This window comes from Eptatretus burgeri, chromosome 11 (genome assembly GCF_056783735.1).
Source record: "Eptatretus burgeri isolate ZD-2024b chromosome 11, Ebu_testis_v1, whole genome shotgun sequence".
Taxonomy (NCBI): domain Eukaryota; kingdom Metazoa; phylum Chordata; class Myxini; order Myxiniformes; family Myxinidae; genus Eptatretus; species Eptatretus burgeri.
This window is the reverse complement of record NC_140971.1, coordinates 66,505,740-66,526,845: the sequence shown is the minus strand read 5'-3', so window position 1 is coordinate 66,526,845 and position 21,106 is coordinate 66,505,740. Positions and strand designations below refer to the sequence as shown.

General features: G+C 53.0%; 1 protein-coding gene across 2 annotated transcripts in view; it reads left to right on the top strand.

Annotated features, from left to right (window-relative positions):
- Positions 1–1,042: 1,042 nt before the first annotated feature.
- LOC147017268 (uncharacterized) overlaps positions 1,043–21,106 on the top strand; it is a 39,451-nt gene continuing 19,387 nt past the window's right edge. For both annotated transcript variants that reach the window (XM_085846739.1, XM_085846738.1), the window contains exons 1-3: positions 1,043–2,731; positions 2,823–3,066; positions 12,649–14,691. In XM_085846739.1, coding sequence (XP_085702865.1) covers positions 1,194–2,731; positions 2,823–3,066; positions 12,649–14,691 — 3,825 coding nt within the window. In that variant the 5' untranslated portion in view covers positions 1,043–1,193. The remainder of the gene's footprint in view (positions 2,732–2,822; positions 3,067–12,648; positions 14,692–21,106) is intronic.

Below are 21,106 nucleotides of genomic sequence, written 5' to 3'. Positions count from 1 at the left end.
ATATGGCATTTACCCACAAAATGGCATTTCCCCACAAAATGGCAGTTCATTGGCTTACAATATGGCATTTACCCACAAAATGGCAGTTCATTGGTTTACAAAATGGCATTTATACACAAAATGGCAGTTCATTGGCTTACAATATGACATTTATACACAAAATAGTTATGTTAAACTTGTATATAGAGAAACCGTCCCATATATAAAGCAAGCGGTTATTTTCGCCTCCTTTGATTTGGCTTTTTCATTCCGCAACGCGTCAACCACGTGGTGCTTATCAAGATGGCGCAGGGTCACGTGACCTCGAGCTCACGGCGGCTTCACTTTTCACGGGTTTATGGGCGTTCTCCTTCTGTATTTTCAGTTTAGTGGCGCTGCCTAATAAAGGTATACCTAAATTAATTACACACATTCCTAATTCAAGTACCGTACTGCACAGGAAGATATGTTTCCCCAAGTGTAATGACAATTATGCGAAATAAATAAATGTATTTAGTTCAAATATATAAATAAATAAATCAATATATTTATGTATATATATATATATATATATATATATATATATATATATATATACATATATATATACATATATTTATACTGTATACATCTCCTGATAACCATATCTTTCTCGAACAAAATAACAATGTGTATAAATGTTAACAAAACCACGTCCACATTTAAGGAGAATTGTTGTATATAAATTTCGACTTGACCAAAATAAATTTATTCACCAAAACAAAAACAAAAGAAATGTACAAACGAGCAATCGCTGCACTTGTTTGGGAAAAAAAAACCTCACAATCGCAGACTGGGCGGTGTATGACTCGGAGACGCCGATCGAATTAGCTCATTTTTTTTTTCCAATGAAATAGACTGTAAACTCGAAAAAAATTCCTTAAAACCTCCACGTGAGTCTTTACTACCCGCTGCAATAGCAACTTTACCACGCAGTTGTTCATATTGAAAAATTGACCGCGGCGATTCCGAGATAAAGATTCGTGAAGAAGAAGAAGAAGAAGAAGAAGAAGAAGATCCCACGTCCGCCGCCATTGAGCGTTCTTTGTCGCGGTGAGGCCGTTCGAGGTGGAGCGACAGTTTCCATCTCGAGCGATACGTCGTGCCGTCGCTTCCTTTAATTGTGGGCGATCGGGCGCTTCGGTTGTCGGTCGTACTTGAACCGTGGCAGAGCCATGTGCTCGTTGTTGGTACCTCGCCTCGAAACGGGCGTACCCCAACCCGTGATAGTGACTGTGGTAAAAAGTCCGGAATGCCTGCATTGCCAACTGCAGTGCTTGGCACCCGAGCTTCGCAAGCTCACTCGGGAAATGAAGATCCATTACGACGTTCAGATGAAGGACCTGTCCAATGAAGGAGTTTATGTTGCGGGCACGACGTGCGCCGTGTTGAGGGTTTCGGACGACGTGTGGTACCGGGCTGTGGTCTTGCACAATCTGGGTCACGTTGTGGAGGTGTCCTTCGTTGACGTGGGTCTTGTCGAGATGGTTTCTCGGTCACAACTCAGGTGTTTACCGGTTCGTTTTGCGCGGCTTCCCGTGCAGGCGTTTCTGTGTCGCCTCCTCTACCAGGGAACTGGTCCTCCATCTTGGAATGACGAGCAAACGGCCATGTTGCGTTCTTTGGTGAATGGCCGGTCGCTCGTAGCTCTGCTGAGTTGCTACAGTGAACGGGACAAGTGCTATTCCGTGGTGCTCCTGGATCAACATAACAGTCGGTCAATAAATGGCGAGCTCTCCAGATGTGCACATTCGACTCGTTGTGCAAATACAACACTCTTTCAGATCGAGGCGGGTGGTGATGGTGAGGGTGGTGATGATTGTGGTGGTAGTGGTGAGGATTGTGGTGGTGGTGGTGGTTGTGAGGATTTTTCTATTTCTTCTCGGGAAACAAAGTTGTCTTTGAAGCTTGTGAGTCCTTACGAACAACTGACCTTTCGTCCTGGGCAGTCTTTGGACGTGCAGGTATCGAGCATTTCCACACCTGGGGAGTTCTCGTGCCAATTGATGAAGCACGTCTCGAGCCTCAAACGTCTGATGCATATGCTTCAACTGAGCTGTGATAATGCCACGTACAAACCGATCGCTTTCCCTGGACCGTGTGCCGCACGTTGTAACGTCGATCGGCGATGGCACCGTGGCTTTGCGTTGGGTCCAGTTCAAAACGGTACCCAAGTGTGTGTCGTCTTCGTCGATTACGGCAATGATGACTTGGTGATGGTGCAAGACCTGTTGCCGTTACCCGATTGCTTCTTGAGTGACCCGGCGTATGCGTTTCGGTGTTGCTTGTACAAACTGACGTCGGTGTCGAATTGCTGGTCCACTGATGCTGCTGACGTGTTTCAAGAGTTGGTGGAGGATTTGCTGAAAAGTGGCACGCCGATGAAGTGCAATGTCTTCATGCTGCTTGGCTTGGCCAGTGGTGAAAACACTTACGTGGTTGACATCAGCACGCCCTTCCAGGATGTTTCTGGGACGCTGGTTTCGAGAAGATTTGCTCGTTATTTGGAAGTGCCAGCTCTATTGGCACCTGGAGAAACTTTCCGCTCTTTCTGCTATTCATCACATGGTCTCAAGGTTGGATCTGAGGCTACAGTGGCTGTAGTTTGTGTGAAAAGTCTGTCGTGCTTCTTTTGTCATCTCAAGAGCAACAATGATCAACTGGAGGCCTTCGGGAAAGCTTTGAATGACTACTGCAACAGTTTTTGTGATTGGTACGCAGTTCAAAGTTTATCTTTCATAATTTGCCGTCGTGACTTTTGTGTAATGGACGAGACGTTTTTAACCCGTTTTTGTTTATCTTAGGCAAGGCAGCGTCTCGATTGAGGAAGGCCCTTGCTTTGCACGATGCGGTGATCGGTGGCACAGGGCTATGGCTTTGTCTTTCTCTGCCAACGGTCTCGTCCGTGTTTTGTTGGTGGATTATGGAACTGAGGAAGAGGTTTGCAAATTGGACGTGCTTCCAATCTCCACAGATGCTTTAAAGTTTGTCAACTGGCCCATACAGGCAGTTCAATGCTGTCTGAACGACCTTGAAGATGTCATTGAGGTGTGCATGTTTTGTTTTGATCGATTTTGATTTTGTTTTTATATTGGTCAAATTTTTTTTTTGATTGTAGTTTGGAGTTGTTAATTTCTGCTGATTCCTCTTTTTTTTTTAACGAGTTGTCCAACTAAGTGTAGCACCTACACCTGTGTTGGCTACCTTACCCTTTTCTCGGATTTATTTCATTTGTTGGCAAATACCACCCATCGCTTCACCGATTGATTGGAATACAGACAGACTTATTTTCTTTGTACTTTGTGAAGTTTAACTTTGGGTGCATTGTTTAATCTTCTTTTCACTCGATTATAATTGTCCGAACGGTAGAACAAGTTAAGCTGTCATGCTTTGGCAATTTCACATTTTCTTGTCTGAATTTGGAGTCTGAGGGAGCGTAGCTTTTAAAGTAAATCTTATAAGAATCGCTAATTTCTTAAAGGTTTCAGATTTCAACACTTTGTTGCGAATTCGCGCGCGCCGGCGTGCGATCGGCCGCTCGACTCGAATGGCGGCCGCCTCGCCCACCGGACAGGCAATTCTATCGTGACCCTCTGGGAACTATCGCCCGGAGCCAGTCACGGGTGGGCCTTTTGACCTCACCACGATCGTGCCAAACGGCCACCCGCGTAGGATAGGGTTGTTCGCCAAACTCGACCTACCTAAGTACCCACGCGGATGGTAAACCGGGCGATCGTACCTCACCGCAGGTCGACTCCGGACACGAACCGCTTAAGTGGTCCGTTCCGTGCTATCGGGATAACCGAGCGGTGTTATCGTCGGCCTCGACGGTTCCGATTAATTATCGGGCGTATTAAGCCCACTACGAACCCTTTACGTGAAGCAAGATGGAGATTCAAACGAAGGAAAGGACGCAGCGAAACGGGGAACAATTCAACATAATGCACATTTATTACCCAGCCCACGAAAAGCACACATATACAGTAAAACAGTCAGAATGCACATATATCAATTTAAAACAAAAACAACAATGCAGAGCTACAACCGAATACGCGAACACACGGCAACACTTATACATTTTTACTTCACAGACGGTGCCGACACATTTACTCAAAAGCAAAGGAAAGAAGCCACCCTCATGGGCAAGGGGGCAGACGGGCCCGTAGGCCATTGTGTGCGCGGGACCTGAAGGAGCGGTCAGGTCCGCGAGACCGGGTGGGTCCTACCCGCGTCCTCGTGACGAACCGCAAATGTGGCTGCCCGGCGGTGCCCCGACTTCGTGCTCCTTCGCGGGTTTCGTTGGCACCGCTTGGGGTGGGAACGGGGCCCCCTTTTTGCACGATCTAAGCGCGGGGGAAAGAGGGAAATTGTTGATGCCCTGGGGGAGGAGAATGGCTAGCTGGCTTGGGTCCCGCGACGAGCGATCCCACCGCGACCTCGTCGCCGACCGCCGTCTTCCCTGCCTCGGACCCGAGCTCTTTGGCCTCCTCCCACAATTCTCCTCGGCCGACTGCAGAAACTCCCTCGACGCCTTCGCCTCCCGACTCCACTCCGCTCTCCAACCCGACTTGACTGCCAAAACTCTCCGCTTCTGCCAGAACTGACTCTCCAAAACTCTCTGCTCTTCCACTACTTTTTCTGCCACGAAACTCTCCCCGATTCTCTTTGCGCTCGGCGCTTTATAGGCCGGCAGGAGAACCCATATGCAAATTTCCGGATTAGGATGAGCTCGGCGGCGGAGCCACGCTTGCCCATTGGACGGAGGAAAAGGGGCGTGAACCTCCCCTGATCCTAGAATTTGCATATTTCGATTTCACACGGTCGTGCCTGGAGGTGGGGCCAAGCCGCTCCGCGCTTGCTGATTGGACGGATCAGAAGTGGGCGTGTAGCATTCCTGATCCGAATTTTCCCTCTGAAAGGCCGCTATTTGCACTCGCGACTCTGTGCATATCGCTTGAATGAGCCCAAGACAGCCCGACGCTCAGTGTTCACAGGTGATGCGGGAATGGCCGTAGAAGGAGAGAGGTGAGGGTGGTGGAGGGTTTTTGGTGGTGGTTTGATGGTTATGGCAGTTGATTCAAAATAAAGATAGAACAGAAAAACGCCAAACTCAAAAGCGTCACAGCCCGAATGAATCACATAAATTCCCTCTACACAACGGGTTTGGGGCTAACTACACACGTACTTAAGTTATCTCACCTACGGGACCTGAATGGTGGTTTGCGAATTTCCACAGCCGTAACAACATAATTGGTCCACGAGCTCCAATCCTCAAATCTGAACAGATTTCAATTCTATACTTTAATTGGTCCGTGAGAGGTCATCATGGAAAATCCCATCATATGATGCATAAAATCGTTCTGAGCTCCTAATTTGAAAACTATAGAACCTACAAAAGTGTTTTATGAAGATCGGGCATTCGATGATATGAGTGAGGAAAGTGGGAAAATATATTTTGAGCACTTTATCGTGCAGACCATTGCAGCCTGTTCCTTGTCCAAGCATTTTTGAGCAGGCCGAAACAAAATGGTGGCTTATGACCCGTTTGCTGACAGCGGGCTGACCAAGATGGTACACCGCCATCTTGGTAAGGCTGCTTTTTTGGGGGGGGGGGGGTTTGATGAGCACACTTGATTCTCTTCAGTGTTGAAATTAACCCAAATACTGAGTTTTCATTTTTTGCATTCCCTTGGAGTTACTTTATTATACATGCATAGTTTGAGTGATTGAGAACACATGCAGACACCTGGCATGTTTTTGGGTTGTCCATACGTACCTTCCTTCATCCATGCTAATTTTCTCTTCTCTGCAACAGTTTAACCAATTGCCATGAACTTTTCACCATAGGTGCGACTACTTGTGTATAATGTTATTTTATTTATTTATTTATTTATTTATTTATTTTTTTACTGTTATGATTTTGAAGTCTTGGGTCATGTGGTGTGGCAGCTGTTTTGAAAGAAAGGGAAAACTTTGGATCTCTATCTCTGAAACTGCTCCATTGGGGGGTGGGGGGGGAATTGAAACCTTACACAATTGAAGTACTCCCCATGGGAAACAAGTGTGGTTTATTTATGTTGATGTCAGAGGTGGATTTGATTTGATGTGATGTCATTGCACACGTCGATCGCTTTATCTGATCAGTATGAAAATTTGAGCGTCAGCTCGGGCTAAATTGTATTTGGAGGGAGGGAAATGATGACTTCAACAGCCTTTTCGTTTTTAATATAAAAACCTTCAAAAATATCCTTCTCTGAAACAGATCGAGGTGAAACTTTACAGATATGGACCACCTATCCATGTGGAACAAGAACTTCTCCAATTGTGACTGCAGGTCACATGGTTTGGCAGCCATGTTGGATTTACTCTGGGTGGGGGTGGAGTTGGGGGTGAAGAAAAAAAGCTAGTAAGTGGGGAAGAGCTCGGCCTCACCACCTGTCGCTGTACACCCTGGGAGGGAGGGAGCGAGGAGGATGGTGGAGCGGTGGGTCGAGGAAGGAAGTGTTCTGGACATGTTTTATCGGGAAAGTGGGGGGTGTTGCCCTTATGCTGGCATCAGTATTGGATGAAACTAAATTGGGTGCGTTAAAAACTTCACTTTCAAATGGGTCATACTAAACACCGCTCAGTGACATCTGCGGTGGATAGGCTTTGGGAGGAGCTAAGCATTAAGGCAAGGGAAGGCAGTGTGTTTGTTTGGGGGGGGGGATGCAGGGCAGGTCAGGTGAGGTATGGGAACATGCACCAGTGAGCAGCGTTTTGCTGCATCCACTTTCCGCTGTTACTCCAGCGGCTTCCGTCTGGCCATCCCCCAGGCAAACGCCTGGCCCCTATCCTCATCCCCATCTCCTTGAGATGCTGATCAACCTGCTGCAACCACGAGGCATGTGGTCAGCCCATCGGCCGTCTCCACTCACGAGGATCCCTCCCTGAGAGAATCTGGTGAGCAGGATCAGCATCAGGAAAATGAGCCACATGTCCATACAGCTGCAGCTGATGCTCACGGACTTTGCAGGCAACAGATCTCATTTGAGTCTCTTTGCAACCGCTCGTTGGACACAGTCCGACCAGCGACAGCCAAGGATTCTCCGAAGAGACCTGGTATCAAAGGAATTAAGTCTCCGTCTCAGATCACAGATCCCTGGTTAGAGTCGAAGTCTCACATCCATAGAGCAAGACTGAAGCACCAAGGACCTGAATACTTGGACTTTCGTCATCCTGCACAGGTACCGGCAGCGCCACATCCCACGATGCTGTGAATCCATGACTCCCGAGGCCTGACCCAGATGTCTGTTGACCTCTGGCTCACAGCCAGCGGAGACATGAATATCACTACCAAGGTCAGTGAATCTCTCCTTAACTTCAACATCCTCGCCACGAACAGGTACGACAAGATGCCAGCATCCAAGATGTCATTGAAAGCCTGGATCTTGGTTTTGACCCAGGAAACACGTAATCCCAGCGGCTCCGACTCATTCAGCACCCCGAGGGCCCCCAAAAGGATATCTAAAGTCTCTGCAAAAGATGTCTGCATCATCTGCGAAATCAAGGTCACAGATCTCATGACATTCCCAAACGACGCACCACAGCTTGATCTCTCCGACATCCTCCACAGAATCCAGTTCGTACAGGCGCTGAAAAGTGTGGGGTCCAGTCCACACCCCTGACGAACTCCATTAACAACTGGAAATAAGTCTGAGATTGCACCACCACATCTCGCAGCACTCTCAGTTCCAGAGTGTAGTTCAGACATCAGATTGATCAGTTTTGGTGGCACCCCACGAAGACCAAGAATCCTCCAGCAGGCATCCTGATTCACCGAATCGAACGCTTAACAGAGATCAACGTAGGCTGCAAGCAGCCCCTGCTGAAACGCTCATCTGTGTTCGGTGAGGATCCGAAGAGAAAGGATACAGTCAATCGTTGACCTCTTTCGTGTAAAGCCTGACTCTTTTGGGTGTTGGTGCTCAAGTCAATGATGGCAAAGACCTTGCTCGGCAGCGTCATCACCGAGACGATATCACAATCGACTTAAGAGAGCAGTGTCACCCCTCGATAGTTGTTGCAGTCCTGGCAATCACCTTTCCCTTTCCAGAGAGGGGGCAACAAGGCCCCTCTTCCAGACAGATGGGATGATGCCTGTGTTCCAGACAGAGCACAACATTTCAGCATGTATGCCACAGATCCCAGGAGCTTTACCCCATTTCAACTGTTCACTGTTGCCTATGTTTCCACAAAGTAAGGTGGATCACAGTTTTAACAGTAAAACCCCTGACATCCAACTCGACAGCTGGTGGACCAGCCTGGTACAGCCGCTCAAAATAACCGGTCCAGCGGGCCATCACTTCGGACTCCTCTGACAAGAACCCTCCACCCTCCACTCTTACTGCAGTACACCGAGGGAAGGACGTGCTTGGAGGAATGCAATGTGCAAATTGCCCTGTGAGCAGGATGAGAATCATTTGGGAATGCAACTTGACAGTAAGGGGAGTGATGGTGTCGTGTGGGGAAGGGAATGGCGATAAAATGTGCCCAAACAGCAACATTTTCTTTCACCACCAGGTTCTATATAAAACCTGTGCTATCCACCTGGAAAATTGAAAAGTAGATCGTTAGTCCTTCAGAGGGAGGGGTGGGGGAGGCGGGTGATGGTTTACAGCTGGGTTGGGATTCTTACCCAGGCGAGACAGCTTAGAGCGAGTTTGCATACCTTTTGGCTATCCTGCCGTGATGTGGTGGTTCATTGTTATGTCACAACTGAAAACATTTTTTACTCATTGTAATCATGTAATTTATTTTGCCTTCCTAATCTCAGAGATGTTAAGCCCAACACTCAAGCAGCACTCCAACCAAACAGTTTTAGAAACTTTTAAAAATGAAACATTAAATTTTTTTTTCCACGTATTGATGAAGTGTTGGGTCATATGATGAAACAAGATTGTACAAAAAAGGGAAATGTGGTGTGAAGGAGCATTTGCACATTTTCAGCTAGTGAGTCACCACCTGAGGTACTGCATGGCAAAGCACAGATGAATGGTCCCTGAACTTTGTGCAATTTGATCGATGTATTCAGTGACTGTGGCAATATTGTCGGGCACTCGCCAAGTGTCTTGGGGATTCCAACGAAACTGTTGATAAGGAACAGCTGGCTTGGCAAGCGATTAGCAATTTGCTGATCGGTCATATAAATCCATGCATCTGCAAACGCCCAAGCAATGTCCGGATTTGACAAATGAACACTTTTTTTTTTTATTTTATTCTATCAGTTGGAACTGCTGAAGTGTGAATTTAAATTTTGATATTTGGCTGGGATGAGATTTTTGAGGTTGAGGAGAGGAAATTAAATAAAGCCAGGAACATTGGCGTCTCCAGGCGTTTATAAGCATTGCAATGCATCCAGCGATTCGTAGGTACTAGTACGTGCCCGTTAAAAAAAAAAAAAAAAAAATAAACCACACAGGCCGTTTCTTCGCTCTCACGTGCCCGTACGTGCGTGACTCGGAAGTTCGATATTATTCGCAATTTATTTTTAATACCCAATTATTCAATTCGCGCCAACGTATTTTACCTTTTCGCAATGTCGTGGCAAGGAAAAACAAAAAGAGAAGAGAAAAGAGAGAAAAAATTTACTTCCTGGTTCGGAGCATACCAGCACTGATGTTCCCGAAACTTATACACCGTCTAATATGAAAACGATCATAACTTTGGCCATTGTGCTTTTAAATGCGCATAAGAAATCGAGAAATTATTAGAATACACGAAGTCATCACTCTCCGGAAGCCTGTACGTTGTAACCCGTAATGGGGAACATGGCTGTGCTTCCCTTCCCCATCGGCCATGCCCACGCAACAACATGTCTTGTCATTGGTTTGGTAAATAAATGGCCATAACTTGGGAAGCACTTGTCCGATTAATATCAAACCTTGAAAAGGCACATCCTCAGGTCCCCAGCAATATACCTGGCAAGTTTCAATTACATCGGTCCAGAGGTTGTTGAGAAAAAGCGGACACACACGCACACGCACACGCACACGCACACGCACACGCACACGCACACACACTGCTGGAATTATCGATAGATGATCAGGCATTCGATAATACAAGTGAGGAAAGTGAAAACACCAACTTTATTGGTGTGGCCTGTTGTAAGTCGAGGCGTTGTCTAGCAGGCCAAAGGAGAAGGTGAAGGAAGACCCCAGTAAGCCTGGAAATAAAAAATGTATATATTTATGCCTTGAGAGCAGAGTAAATTTGATTCAACATTCAGACAAATATGGTGGCACCTCACTGTTTAGTGCAAAACGCAAAGCAAGACTTTATAAGAATCTTCCTTATTATCTTGCCAAAACGAAGTTTTTGCAAGATATGTTGGTCAGCTTGTATGTTTGTTTTATTTTATTTTATTTTATTTTTTTTTGTTTGTCTGTAATCACGTATCGATCACTCTGCAGAGCACAGTTATCATTGAAAATTTTTGTAACTTTGCATATCAGAGTCCTATAGAGGTCCCTTTCAGCGCATAAAATTTAAGGTCAAGGTCACTTTGTCGCAAATCAGGGGAGTCGACGAAACCCTTATTTTTTGAGTAATTTTGATCGGATCGTCTTCAAACTTCATGGGAATATAGTTCATGGTCTGGCACTCAGCTGATTAATTTTTGGTGGCGATTGGCCTTGACCTTCATGGTTAGCGCTGGAGGTCGAAAGTTTTTGACCCAAAGGTCAAATTTTGAAATCTTAGATACCATATCGAGTAATACCTCATATGAAAGCGCTTGATAAGTGCTTTCCGGATCTATGAAAAGTTTGACTTGATGACGTCATGATGAAAAAACGGATTTTTCATGAAAATTTTATTTCCTCAGTTCTCATCAAAATCTCTTGATATTTCATGTTCAACGGTCCTGGAGAGATACCATTAACTGTACGAAAATATAAACGTCAAGATCACTTTGAAGTCAATTATGGAGTTCGATGAAACCCTTCTTTTTGAGTAATTTTCATCGAATCATCTCCAAACTTTGTGGGAATGTAGTCAATGGCTTAGCGCTCAGTTTATTAGTGTTTGTTTGTGATCGACCTTCAGGGTTTGCGCCTGAGGTTGAACATATTTGACCCCAAAGTCAAATTTTCAAGTTTTAGGAACCATATCCTGTAGTACCTCAAATTGAAGTCCTCTGAGTTTTCTAGATATGTCGAGCTTTAGCCATTATGACGTCATTGGGTAACGTTATGAAGCAAACACGTATTGTTCATGGTCACTGTAAAAGGATTATCATCGGAATCTCTCGTTGGCAGATATTCCTCAAGGAGTCGCTCCTAGTGGATAGCAGTTCTGTTCACCTCAGTGTGACCTTAAATAAGTCACTCGTGTTCAAATTTTGGCAAGATACTGGTCACCCTGGGGGTGACATTGGTTCATTATCTTGCCAAAACGAAGTTTTGCAAGATATGTTAGGTCAGCTTGTATTTTTTTTTTGTTTGTTTGTCTGTAATCACGTATAAAAAATTCTGCAGAGCACAGTTAACATCGGAAATTTTTGTAACTTCGCATATCAGAGGCCTATAGAGGTCCCTTTCAGTGCACAAAATTTTGAAGGTCAAGGTCACTTTGGCGCAAATCAGGGGAGTCGACGAAACCCTTATTTTTTTGAGTAATTTTGATCGGATAGTCTTCAAACTTCATGGTAACATAGTACATGGTCTGGCGCTCAGCTGATTAATTTTTGGTGGCAATTGGCCTTGACCTTCATTTTTTTATTTTTTTTTTATTTTTTATTTTTGTCTGTAATCACGTATAAATCACTCTGCAGAGCACAGTTGTCATTGGAAATTTTTGTAACTTCGCATATGAGAGGCCTATAGAGGTCACTTTCAGCGCATAAAATTTTGAAGGTCAAAGGTCAAGGTCACTTTGTCGCAAATCAGGGGAGTCGACGAAACCCTTATTTTTTGAGTAATTTTGATCGGATCGTCTTCAAACTTCATGGGAATATAGTTCATGGTCTGGCGCTCAGCTGATTAATTTTTGGTGGCGATTGGCCTTGACCTTCATGGTTAGCGCCTCAGGTCAAACATATTTGACCCCAAGGTCAAATTTTCAAGTTTTAGGAACCATATCGTGTAGTACCTCAAATTGAACACCTCGACGAGTGCTTTCTAGATATGTCAAGCTTGAGACATTATGACGTCATTTGGTGACGTTATGAGGCAAAAGCATATTTTTCATGGTTACTCTGTAGAACGATTCTCATCGGAATCTCTCGTAGGCAGATATTCCTCAAGGAGTTGCTCCTGGTGGATAGCAGCTCTGTTCACCTCAGTGTGACCTTAAAGAAGTCACACTTGGTCACCTTTTGGCAAGATACGGGTCACAGGAATTATTATTTTTCTTTTTTGGTGTTAACTGTGACTTGCTCCATATAACACCATACTGCTATATTCAATCGTGGACCAAGTTTAAAGAGATGTGTGTAATGATGCATTGGTGCAAATGTTCAAATTTACTACTTTTGCTGTTTTGATTTTTGTTCATAAGGTGGCATTTATCTTTTAATATTAAATCCTTTCCTCAGGTATCTCATTGTAGATTTTAGTTTTTCACATTCTAATGAAGTATCAATTTTCGCAGAGCGAACTGGATTTGACCAAAGGTCACTTTTTGGAGTTGGTGGATTGCCCTCTGCGTGCAGTGGTTTCCTTTCGGGACTCTGATGGTAGGCTTGGCCTGGACCTCTTCAGGGACTCCAAACGCATCAATGCTGTGATTCGTGAGTTACTTCTGACACGCAAGAATGTTTCGATTGCTAAAAAGGTGGCACCTCGGGTTGATGAGGAAAACTCTGCTGTAAATCATGGAATGGTAGCTGGTAATACGAGCATAAACTGTCGGCGTCTCGATCCACATGCGAGCAGCCACTTGAATGTTGGCTTGATGCAAGGAAAAACACAATTTGGACAGAAAGGAAATGAACCAGAGGATTGTATAAAAATTGCTTCAACAGTGTACAAATCTCAGCACAGGAGACAGACGAATGCAAGTGGATCTCGAGAGGAAGGTCAGGCACAGAAACTTGAGGCTGCACAAGAAGCAACGAAAACAAAGATGGTTTTGAGCCCTGTCAATCCCCAAAATGCTAAAGGAAGAGAAGCTTTTGGTTGTTTCCCACAGTCGGCAGCAAGGAATGAAAGCCAAAGTCTTTCGAAGGTTGCTGTGGGAAACCCACCTGCACAACTGTTGTCTGTGTCGTTACCAACACTTGCCAGCTTTCCTCCTATGACCAAAATAACAATAGGATGCACCTGCAGTGTGTTTGTTTCGTATGCTAACAACCCTCAGTCCATTTTTGTCCAGCTTGCTTCAGATGTAGATTGCATAGTTGCACTTGCTGAAGAGTTGAATGCTGAGTATGCATCATCTTTGGCTGTTGAATCTGTTGAGGAATCTTTGCTCGTCCCAGGCGTGGTTGTGGTAGCGCTGTTCAGCTCCGATCACTGTTGGTACAGAGCCGTTGTACAAAGTGATCCGGAAACCGATGGAACTGTCACCGTGGAGTTTGTTGATTATGGAAATTTTGAGAAGGTTCCTGCTGCGATGGTTCGTAGTATATCCGCGCCATTTCTCACACAGCCTCGGATGAGTATTCCCTGCTGCATTGTTGGATCTTGTTTGGATGCGCAAAAAACCTGGTCCAGTCAGGTGTTGGATTGTGTGGCTGATTTGACCAAAAGCGATAACTTGCAGTGCAAGTTTTTGCATAAATGTGATTCACTATGGGAGGTGAACCTGTTTGAAGGAGGGGAGGATTTTGCAGATAATCTTGTGAAACTGCAAGATTATGTTGAAAAGCCTATGCAATCTTGTGCAGCTTTGGTTAATGATGCAGCTTCACTTGTGCAGGAAGAAGATGAAGATGAAAGCATTGTTGGTAAACTTCCGACCGTATTTGAATCTCCGATGGAGCCGGGAACCAGATGTGATGTGTATATTTCCGTTGCTTCATCACCACTTGATTTCTGGTGTCAGTTGAAAGTGAATGCTGATGGGCCATTATGGGACTTAATGCAGGCAATTGAAGAGCAGGATGTCACTGGGCTTGCTATTTCTGGCCCACTTCCACCAACCACATTCTGCCTGGCAAGATATGGTGAAGATGGTGCTTTGTATCGTGCCTGTGTCATGGAAACGAGAGAAGGGAGCACCTCGGTTCATTTTGTCGATTTTGGCAATTCGGATGATGTTAACATGGAGGACATAAAGCAAATACCCATTGGACTGGCAAATGTGCCACCATTTGCATTTCACTGCCAGCTGGAGGGCTGGTCTTCGACGCATGAAATCGGTTTTGCAGTTTTCCAAAACCTGGCTATTGAGAAATCATTTAATATGGAGGTTGTGGAGCGAGATGTCATCACAGACACCTTGACAGTACGACTGTATGATGAGGATGGAAAATTGATTATTAATAAGTTGAGCAGTTCCCAAGGTGTGGAAAGTGATGTGAAGCATCTTGAAGTGTTGGAAGAAGCAGAGTTGTTGGATGGAGATTGTCAGCAGCAGCATTTGGATGTAGTTGAGGCGACCATTCAAGGTGGCTTGCAACAAGGTCACCATGAGGAAACTGTTGAAAACCAGGAATTATTGGATGATGCAAGCCAGTCTAAAGGAAAAAAGGTAAATTGATGTTCATTTTGATAACACAATTGTTCCTTTATTTGTTTGAAAATATATGATTGTTGAACCCGAGTGCTATGGTCGTATGGCAGCTCAGCTGCTGGGGCAGCTATCATTTCTTGAAGCGTGACTGTGTCGCTGATGCAGTGCTCCTCCCCAGTACACACATTGGAACTGGTACTCATTTCACCGACCTCGGAAGGATGACAGGCTGAGTCAACCCCCTGGTGTATTAATTCAGTGGCCGACGGAGCTTCAACTCAGGACCCGAGGATCCCAAGCCACCACCCTAACCACTGAGCCAACACCAGGCTACATCCCAATGCTGTTCTTGCTAAACAATTTTTTTTTTATTTTTTTTTTTTGTCCTGACTGCATTGCAAAGTTTTGTTTCTGACACCTGTGCATCATTGGACATGACCAGCATATTTCTCTTTTGGAGATGTCCCCTTTTTGCAAAAAATTTTTTTAATTGCAATTCCCATTTTAGCATAAAGCTCATTGTGAGGGGCACCCAGGTTTGGATCTTGTTTATTTGTCCATCACCAACAACTACTCCGATAGTGGCCCTAATTATTTCCACGTTCTTGTGGGAGTTTGCTGGAGTTTTTGGCTCCACTGGTGCAAGGGTACTTGACAGCCGATGCAAACCTTCAGTTTTGCTCCCAACCCCTGCTCCCCTCGCCCCCTGCTCCCCTCGCCCCCTCCAACCCCTGCTCCCCTCGCCCCCTCCAACCCCTGCTTCCCCTCGCCCCCTCCAACCCCTGCTTCCCCTCGCCCCCTCCAACCCCTGCTTCCCCTCGCCCCCTCCAACCCCTGCTTCCCCTCGCCCCTCCAACCCCTGCTTCCCCTCGCCCCCTCCAACCCCTGCTCCCCTCGCCCCTCCAACCCCTGCTTCCCTCGCCCTCCAACCCCTGCTTCCCCTCGCCCCTCCAACCCCTGCCTCCCCTCGCCCCTCCAACCCCTGCCTCCCCTCGCCCCTCCAACCCCTGCCTCCCCTCGCCCTCCAACCCCTGCTTCCCCTCGCCCTCCAACCCCTGCTTCCCTCGCCCCTCCAACCCCTGCTTCCCTCGCCCCCTCCAACCCCTGCTTCCCCTCGCCCTCCAACCCCTGCTTCCCTCGCCCCTCCAACCCCTGCTTCCCTCGCCCCCTCCAACCCCTGCTTCCCCTCGCCCCCTCCAACCCCTGCTTCCCCTCGCCCCTCCAACCCCTGCTTCCCCTCGCCCCCTCCAACCCCTGCCTCCCCTCGCCCCTCCAACCCCTGCCTCCCCTCGCCCCTCCAACCCCTGCCCCCTCGCCCCTCCAACCCCTGCCCCCCTCGCCCCTCCAACCCCTGCCCCCTCGCCCTCCAACCCCTGCTTCCCTCGCCCCTCCAACCCCTGCTTCCCCTCGCCCCTCCAACCCCTGCCTCCCCTCGCCCCCTCCAACCCCTGCTCCCCTCGCCCCTCCAACCCCTGCTCCCCTCGCCCTCCAACCCCTGCTCCCCCTCGCCCCCTCCAACCCCTGCTTCCCTCGCCCCCTCCAACCCCTGCTTCCCCTCGCCCTCCAACCCCTGCCTCCCTCGCCCCTCCAACCCCTGCTCCCCCTCGCCCTCCAACCCCTGCTCCCCCTCGCCCCTCCAACCCCTGCTTCCCCTCGCCCCTCCAACCCCTGCCTCCCCTCGCCCCTCCAACCCCTGCTTCCCCTCGCCCCTCTCGCCCCCTCCAACCCCTGCCCCCTCGCCCCCTCCAACCCCTGCCCCCCTCGCCTCCTCCAACCCCTGCTCCCCCTCGCCCCCTCCAACCCCTGCTTCCCCTCGCCCTCCAACCCCTGCTTCCCCTCGCCCCTCCAACCCCTGCTTCCCCTCGCCCTCCAACCCCTGCTTCCCTCGCCCCCTCCAACCCCTGCTTCCCCTCGCCCCTCCAACCCCTGCTTCCCCTCGCCCCCTCCAACCCCTGCTTCCCTCGCCCCTCCAACCCCTGCTTCCCTCGCCCTCCAACCCCTGCTTCCCCTCGCCCTCCAACCCCTGCTTCCCCTCGCCCCCTCCAACCCCTGCTTCCCTCGCCCCCTCCAACCCCTGCTTCCCCTCGCCCTCCAACCCCTGCTTCCCCTCGCCCCTCCAACCCCTGCTTCCCCTCGCCCCTCCAACCCCTGCTTCCCCTCGCCCCTCCAACCCCTGCTTCCCCTCGCCCCCTCCAACCCCTGCTTCCCTCGCCCCTCCAACCCCTGCTTCCCTCGCCCCTCCAACCCCTGCTTCCCCTCGCCCCTCCAACCCCTGCTTCCCCTCGCCCCCTCCAACCCCTGCTTCCCCTCGCCCCCTCCAACCCCTGCTTCCCCTCGCCCCTCCAACCCCTGCTTCCCCTCGCCCCCTCCAACCCCTGCTTCCCCTCGCCCCTCCAACCCCTGCTTCCCCTCGCCCCTCCAACCCCTGCTTCCCCTCGCCCCTCCAACCCCTGCTTCCCCTCGCCCCCTCCAACCCCTGCTTCCCCTCGCCCCTCCAACCCCTGCTTCCCCTCGCCCCCTCCAACCCCTGCTTCCCTCGCCCCCTCCAACCCCTGCTTCCCCTCGCCCCTCCAACCCCTGCTTCCCTCGCCCCTCCAACCCCTGCGCCCTCGCCCCCTCCAACCCCTGCCCCCCTCGCCCCCTCCAACCCCTGCCCCCTCGCCCCTCCAACCCCTGCTTCCCTCGCCCTCCAACCCCTGCTTCCCTCGCCTCCAACCCCTGCCTCCCCTCGCCCCCTCCAACCCCTGCCCCCTCGCCCCCTCCAACCCCTGCCCCCCTCGCCCCTCCAACCCCTGCTCCCCCTCGCCCCCTCCAACCCCTGCTCCCCCTCGCCCTCCAACCCCTGCTCCCCTCGCCCCCTCCAACCCCTGCTCCCCCTCGCCCCTCCAACCCCTGCTCCCCCTCGCCCCTCCAACCCCTGCTCCCTCGCCCCCTCCAACCCCTGCTCCCCCTCGCCCCTCCAACCCCTGCTCCCCTCGCCCCCTCCAACCCCTGCTCCCCTCGCCCTCCAACCCCTGCTCCCCCTCGCCCCCTCCAACCCCTGCTCCCCCTCGCCCCCTCCAACCCCTGCTCCCCCTCGCCCCCTCCAACCCCTGCTCCCCCTCGCCCCCTCCAACCCCTGCTCCCCTCGCCCCCTCCAACCCCTGCTCCCCCTCGCCCTCCAACCCCTGCTCCCCCTCGCCCCCTCCAACCCCTGCTCCCCTCGCCCCTCCAACCCCTGCTCCCCCTCGCCCCTCCAACCCCTGCTCCCCCTCGCCCCCTCCAACCCCTGCTCCCCCTCGCCCCCTCCAACCCCTGCTCCCCCTCGCCCCCTCCAACCCCTGCTCCCCCTCGCCCCTCCAACCCCTGCTCCCCCTCGCCCCTCCAACCCCTGCTCCCCCTCGCCCCCTCCAACCCCTGCTTCCCCTCGCCCCCTCCAACCCCTGCTTCCCTCGCCCTCCAACCCCTGCCTCCCCTCGCCCCTCCAACCCCTGCTTCCCCTCGCCCCCTCCAACCCCTGCTTCCCCTCGCCCTCCAACCCCTGCTTCCCCTCGCCCCTCCAACCCCTGCTTCCCTCGCCCCCTCCAACCCCTGCTTCCCCTCGCCCCCTCCAACCCCTGCTTCCCCTCGCCCCTCCAACCCCTGCCCCCTCGCCCCCTCCAACCCCTGCCCCCTCGCCCCCTCCAACCCCTGCTTCCCCTCGCCCCCTCCAACCCCTGCTCCCCCTCGCCCCCTCCAACCCCTGCTTCCCCTCGCCCCTCCAACCCCTGCTTCCCCTCGCCCCTCCAACCCCTGCTCCCCCTCGCCCTCCAACCCCTGCTCCCCCTCGCCCCTCCAACCCCTGCTCCCCTCGCCCCTCCAACCCCTGCTCCCCCTCGCCCTCCAACCCCTGCTCCCCCTCGCCCCTCCAACCCCTGCTCCCCTCGCCCCCTCCAACCCCTGCTCCCCCTCGCCCCTCCAACCCCTGCTCCTCCTCGCCCCCTCCAACCCCTGCTTCCCCTCGCCCCTCCAACCCCTGCTTCCCCTCGCCCTCCAACCCCTGCTTCCCCTCGCCCCTCCAACCCCTGCCTCCCCTCGCCCCCTCCAACCCCTGCCCCCCTCGCCCCTCCAACCCCTGCCCCCCCTCGCCCCTCCAACCACTGCCCCCCTCGCCCCCTCCAACCCCTGCTCCCCCCTCGCCCCCTCCAACCCCTGCCTTCCCTCGCCCCCTCCAACCCCTGCCTCCCTCGCCCCTCCAACCCCTGCCCCCTCTGCCCCCTCGCCCCCTCCAACCCCTGCCCCCCTCGCCCCCTCCAACCCCTGCCCCCCCTCGCCCCCTCCAACCCCTGCTCCCCCTCGCCCCCTCCAACCCCTGCTCCCCCTCGCCCCCTCCAACCCCTGCTTCCCCTCGCCCCCTCCAACCCCTGCTTCCCCTCGCCCTCCAACCCCTGCTTCCCTCGCCCCTCCAACCCCTGCTTCCCCTCGCCCCTCCAACCCCTGCTTCCCTCGCCCCTCCAACCCCTGCTTCCCTCGCCCCTCCAACCCCTGCTTCCCCTCGCCCTCCAACCCCTGCTTCCCCTCGCCCCTCCAACCCCTGCTTCCCTCGCCCCCTCCAACCCCTGCTTCCCCTCGCCCCTCCAACCCCTGCTTCCCCTCGCCCCCTCCAACCCCTGCTTCCCCTCGCCCCTCCAACCCCTGCTTCCCCTCGCCCCCTCCAACCCCTGCTTCCCCTCGCCCCCTCCAACCCCTGCTTCCCCTCGCCCTCCAACCCCTGCTTCCCCTCGCCCCCTCCAACCCCTGCTTCCCCTCGCCCCCTCCAACCCCTGCTTCCCCTCGCCCCCTCCAACCCCTGCTTCCCCTCGCCCCCTCCAACCCCTGCTTCCCCTCGCCCCCTCCAACCCCTGCTTCCCCTCGCCCTCCAACCCCTGCTTCCCCTCGCCCCTCCAACCCCTGCTTCCCTCGCCCCCTCCAACCCCTGCTTCCCTCGCCCCTCCAACCCCTGCTTCCCCTCGCCCCCTCCAACCCCTGCTTCCCTCGCCCCTCCAACCCCTGCTTCCCCTCGCCCCTCCAACCCCTGCTTCCCCTCGCCCCCTCCAACCCCTGCTTCCCCTCGCCCCCTCCAACCCCTGCTTCCCCTCGCCCCCTCCAACCCCTGCTTCCCCTCGCCCCTCCAACCCCTGCTTCCCTCGCCCCCTCCAACCCCTGCTTCCCCTCGCCCCTCCAACCCCTGCTTCCCCTCGCCCCCTCCAACCCCTGCTTCCCTCGCCCCCTCCAACCCCTGCTTCCCTCGCCCCCTCCAACCCCTGCTTCCCCTCGCCCCTCCAACCCCTGCTTCCCTCGCCCCCTCCAACCCCTGCTTCCCCTCGCCCCTCCAACCCCTGCTTCCCCTCGCCCCCTCCAACCCCTGCTTCCCCTCGCCCCCTCCAACCCCTGCTTCCCCTCGCCCCTCCAACCCCTGCTTCCCTCGCCCCTCCAACCCCTGCTTCCCCTCGCCCCTCCAACCCCTGCTTCCCCTCGCCCCCTCCAACCCCTGCTTCCCTCGCCCCTCCAACCCCTGCTTCCCCTCGCCCCCTCCAACCCCTGCTTCCCCTCGCCCCTCCAACCCCTGCTTCCCCTCGCCCCCTCCAACCCCTGCTTCCCCTCGCCCTCCAACCCCTGCTTCCCTCGCCCCCTCCAACCCCTGCTTCCCCTCGCCCCTCCAACCCCTGCTTCCCCTCGCCCCCTCCAACCCCTGCTTCCCCTCGCCCTCCAACCCCTGCTTCCCCTCGCCCCCTCCAACCCCTGCTTCCCCTCGCCCCCTCCAACCCCTGCTTCCCCTCGCCCCCTCCAACCCCTGCTTCCCCTCGCCCCTCCAACCCCTGCTTCCCCTCGCCCCTCCAACCCCTGCTTCCCTCGCCCCTCCAACCCCTGCTTCCCCTCGCCCCTCCAACCCCTGCTTCCCTCGCCCCTCCAACCCCTGCTTCCCTCGCCCCCTCCAACCCCTGCTTCCCTCGCCCCTCCAACCCCTGCTTCCCCTCGCCCCCTCCAACCCCTGCTTCCCTCGCCCCTCCAACCCCTGCTTCCCCTCGCCCCCTCCAACCCCTGCTTCCCCTCGCCCCCTCCAACCCCTGCTTCCCTCGCCCCCTCCAACCCCTGCTTCCCCTCGCCCCTCCAACCCCTGCTTCCCCTCGCCCCTCCAACCCCTGCCTCCCCTCGCCCTCCAACCCCTGCCCCCCTCGCCCCCTCCAACCCCTGCCCCCTCGCCCCTCCAACCCCTGCTTCCCCTCGCCCCCTCCAACCCCTGCTTCCCCTCGCCCCTCCAACCCCTGCCTCCCCTCGCCCCTCCAACCCCTGCCCCCCTCGCCCCCTCCAACCCCTGCCCCCCTCGCCCCCTCCAACCCCTGCCCCCTCGCCCCCTCCAACCCCTGCTCCCCCTCGCCCCTCCAACCCCTGCTCCCCTCGCCCCTCCAACCCCTGCTCCCCCTCGCCCCCTCCA